The following is a 3870-nucleotide window of genomic DNA, read 5'->3' on the forward strand; positions in this document are numbered from 1 at the left end:
GAAAAAGTGAAGAAGGGGTAACCAAGATGATTAGCAGGTTGGTACACCTTTCAGAGGATGGTGGAAGACAGGAGGGTCTGGCCTGAGTTGATCCATGGGGTTGCAAAGAGTCAGACTCAACTGTGCGACTGAACAACAACACACCTTTCTTAGCAGGAAGGGCTAAAATGTCTGGGACTTTTCAGTGTAGAAAAAAGAAGACTAAGGGGGAATGTGATAGAGGTTTCTAAAATTATGCAAGGGGTGGGAAAAGTAGGTACTTTTTCTCTTCCTCCCAAAATACTAGAGCACAAGGACAAACAATGTCTTTTATGAGCTACAGTAGATAAATTCAGGCTGGACAAAAGGAAATACTTGAATTGTTGAAATATTTGAATGGTTGAATTCACTACCAGTTGAAGTAGTGATGGCCGCAAGCATAGGCAGCTGTAAGCAGGAATTGGATAGATACATGGAGAATAGATCCCTCAGTAGATCCTAGAACTTCCATGTACTACAGCAGTGAACCTCTGAATAACACTGCTAGGAAGCAATATGTTTGATTGGTCCTCCAGGTCAACTGGTTGGCCATCATGTGAAACAAGATGCTGAACTAGATGGACCACTAGTCCGATCCAGCAGGCCACTTCTTATGTTCTTATGTTATTCTGTTCCCTACAGTAACATCTGCCTAATGAATCAAAAGAACGTAACTCAGATCTCTGAATTCTTGCTTCATGGTTTCTCATCCCAGCCAGAAGTTCAAAGGGTTCTCTTCCTGCTCTTCCTCTCCATGTATGTACTCAACCTCTTGGGGAATATAACCATCATTTTGCTGATCCGCTGTGATATGAAACTCCTACAAACACCCATGTACTTCTTCTTGAGCTATCTTGCAGCAGCTGATATGGGTTTTGCCACCACCATCATCCCGAAGACACTGGAGAACTTACCGTCTCACAAAAAGTCCATCTCATACTGTGGTTGCCTGACACAAATGTTTTTCTACATATATTTTGGCAATGCAGATAGCTACCTGCTGGCTTCCATGGCCTATGATCGCTATGTGGCAATCTGTCAGCCAATGCACTATTCTACCATGATGAGCCACAAACGTTGCCTCCAACTAGCCACAGTGTCCTGGACTATCCCCATGATCCATTCTTTGCTTTATACCATTTTGATGGTCCGCGTTGAGTTCTGCAACCCCGGGGAGATCCGTCATTTTATCTGTGACATTTATCCTGTTCTGGAGGTGTCTTGCTCGGACAACAAAGTCATAGATTTTGTCTTGATGACGGAGGGACTAGTAGAGATCCTGGGGCCATTTGTGCTCATTCTCATTTCCTACGCGTTCATCTTCTACTCCATCATGAGGATTCCGTCTACAATCGGAAAGCGCAAGGCCTTCTCCACGTGTGGGTCCCACATTTCTGTGGTGGTCTTGTTCTATGGCGGTGTGAGCTGGGTCTATTTCAATCCAAGTGCCAAGAACCCAGGCCTCCAGGACACGGTTGCAACTGTGATGTATACCATGGTGATCCCCATGCTGAATCCCTTCATCTACACCCTCAGGAACAATGAGATGAAGTTGGCCATGAGGAGAGTCATTAGGCAGCATTTCTATTAAATTCACTGGTCCTCGTTGTACTCACAGAGACAAATATCTGGAGAAGTCTCCTACTACTATCTGTTGTAGTTAGCCAGTCCTAAGAAGGCTGTGACCTGCCTTTTAATCTTTGGGGCCTCCCACTGCTAGATAGCCTCCACTTTGTCCCACATTGGAGTGATTCTCCCACTTCCCACATGTTCCAGGTACACCACCTCTGGCATTCCAAATTGAGATTTGTTCAGCTTGATGGTGAGGTCTGCTTTTTGGACTGCCTCCAATACTTTGACCAAATGTTCAAGGTGTGAGACCAGGTTCTTGTTAAAAATAATAATAATAATAATAATAAATTTTATTTCTATCCCGCCCTCCCCACCTCAGCAGGCTCAGGGCGGCTAACAACATTTTATAAAAACATACAATAATAATAATAAAACCTTTAAATTTAACAATATAAAACATCAACAATAAACTTAATAACATTAAAACCAGTTCAATAAATAGAGTTATTCTGCGGTATAGTTCTTCAACCGCGTTGGCGGCTCCTTAATTTCTGATCTTCCTAACAGTCCGGGTGTGCAAATTTGAAGAGGACGGTCTTGCAGGCCCTGCGGAACTGCTCAAGGTTCCGCAGGGCCCGCACCTCCTCGGGGAGTCGGTTCCACAGAGTAGGAGCCGCAATCGAGAATGCCCGTGCTCTGGTGCTCTGATATTTTATCTCCTTCGGCCCGGGGATGGTCATTAGATTTTTCCCGACTGACCTCAGTGCTCTCTGGGGTTCGTATGGGGAAAGACGGTCCCTCAGGTAGGCAGGTCCTCGGCCATATAAGGCTTTAAAGGTAACGACCAACACTTTGTACTGGACTCGGTATACAATCGGCAGCCAGTGCAGTTCACGCAGCCCCGGCTGTATATGCTCCCGTTTTGGGAGTCCCAGCAACAGCCTGGCTGCCGCGTTCTGCACTAGCTGCAGTCTCCGAGTCCGGCACAGAGGTGGCAATGTCATCAATATAAGCCACGGCATGGTCCAACATGCCACTTAACAAGTTGTTCAGTAGCCTTTGGAAGGACGCTGAGGCATTTCTAAGGCCAAAGGGCATCACTGTGAGCTCAATCCATCTGGTGTAATAAAGGCAGACTTAGCCCTAGCCTCTAGCTCCAGTTCCATCTGCCAATAACCTTTATAAAGTTGTGCATACAGATATATGTCATACGTATTTATACCCTGTTTTAGCCAGTATGAGCGATTGCTCTGATGCACTTACGATCCATAGACTCTTGAATGATTTTTCTATCAAGGTTACTGAGAGGTCAGCCAAGTTTCTGTTTTGTTGTTGTTCAGTTGCATAGCCGAGTTCGACTCTTTGCGACCCCATAGACCAAGTCATGCCAGGCCCTCCTGTCTTCCACCATCCTCCGAAGTCGGCTCAAATTTGTGTTAGTTACATCAGTAATGCTGTCCAGCCATCTCATCTTTTGCCGTCCTTGTCTTCTTCCGCTTCTGTCTTTCTCAGCATCAAGATCTTCTCCAGTGAGTGCTCCCTTCTCATTGGATGGCCAAAGTATCTGAGCTTCAGCATCTGACCTTCCAGGGAACAGTCAGAGTTGATTTCCCTTAGGACTGCCTGATTTGATCTTTTTGCAGTCCAAGGGACTCTCAAGATTCTTCTCCAGCACCAAAGCTCAAAAGCATCTATTCTTCTGTGCTCAGTCTTCCTTATGGTCCAACTCTCACACCCATACATTACTACTGGGGATACCATAGCTTTGACTATACGGACTCTGCTCTAAAGTTGCGCCAAATGATATCACAGAAATAATTTCTGTTCATACAAGTGTATATGAAAGTTGTGTTTCTATCCTGTTTTATACTATATTGATCTGTACTTATTTTTATGCCAATAAAAGCTGACTTGAGTTGACTACAAAGATCCACTGTGGATATCACAGTGGCAGATCCAAGCATGTCTAATGATGTGTCTATCCTAGACATAGGATTGGCATCTGGCCTAGTGCAGCAACTGAGTTTCCAAGAGTCCACACAGAACCTGATCAAGCCATCTGGCTTGGCCACTAGGAAACAGGAGCTGCCCATGGGCTTAAGGACGGCTGGATCACTCCCAGCCTCAACATCTCCTTCTCCTCCTTCTGAATATCTGTCAGCACCTTGCCATTTACTTGATAATGAGGGCACCATATAGGCCCATGAGTCCCTGTGTCTATTGCATATCTGGCCAAAGAGGTCCTCCCTGGCTCCTTCCAACACCCTCAAAATGATGCAA

General features: G+C 45.3%; 1 protein-coding gene across 1 annotated transcript; it reads left to right on the forward strand.

Annotated features, from left to right (window-relative positions):
• The first annotated feature begins 673 nt into the window (after positions 1-673).
• Positions 674-1609, forward strand: LOC132581977 (olfactory receptor 1L1-like). The gene has a single exon (XM_060253488.1). It carries the CDS (start codon positions 674-676, stop codon positions 1607-1609), a length of 936 nt encoding a protein of 311 aa, XP_060109471.1.
• Positions 1610-3870: the final 2261 nt, after the last annotated feature.

The sequence above is a fragment of the Heteronotia binoei genome, chromosome 13 (assembly GCF_032191835.1).
Source record: "Heteronotia binoei isolate CCM8104 ecotype False Entrance Well chromosome 13, APGP_CSIRO_Hbin_v1, whole genome shotgun sequence".
Classification (NCBI taxonomy): Eukaryota; Metazoa; Chordata; class Lepidosauria; order Squamata; family Gekkonidae; genus Heteronotia; species Heteronotia binoei.

Bases quoted from the DNA above. Each gene is read 5' to 3' on its own strand.
- LOC132581977 (XM_060253488.1), top strand. From the start codon at position 674: ATGAATCAAAAGAACGTAACTCAGATCTCTGAATTCTTGCTTCATGGT.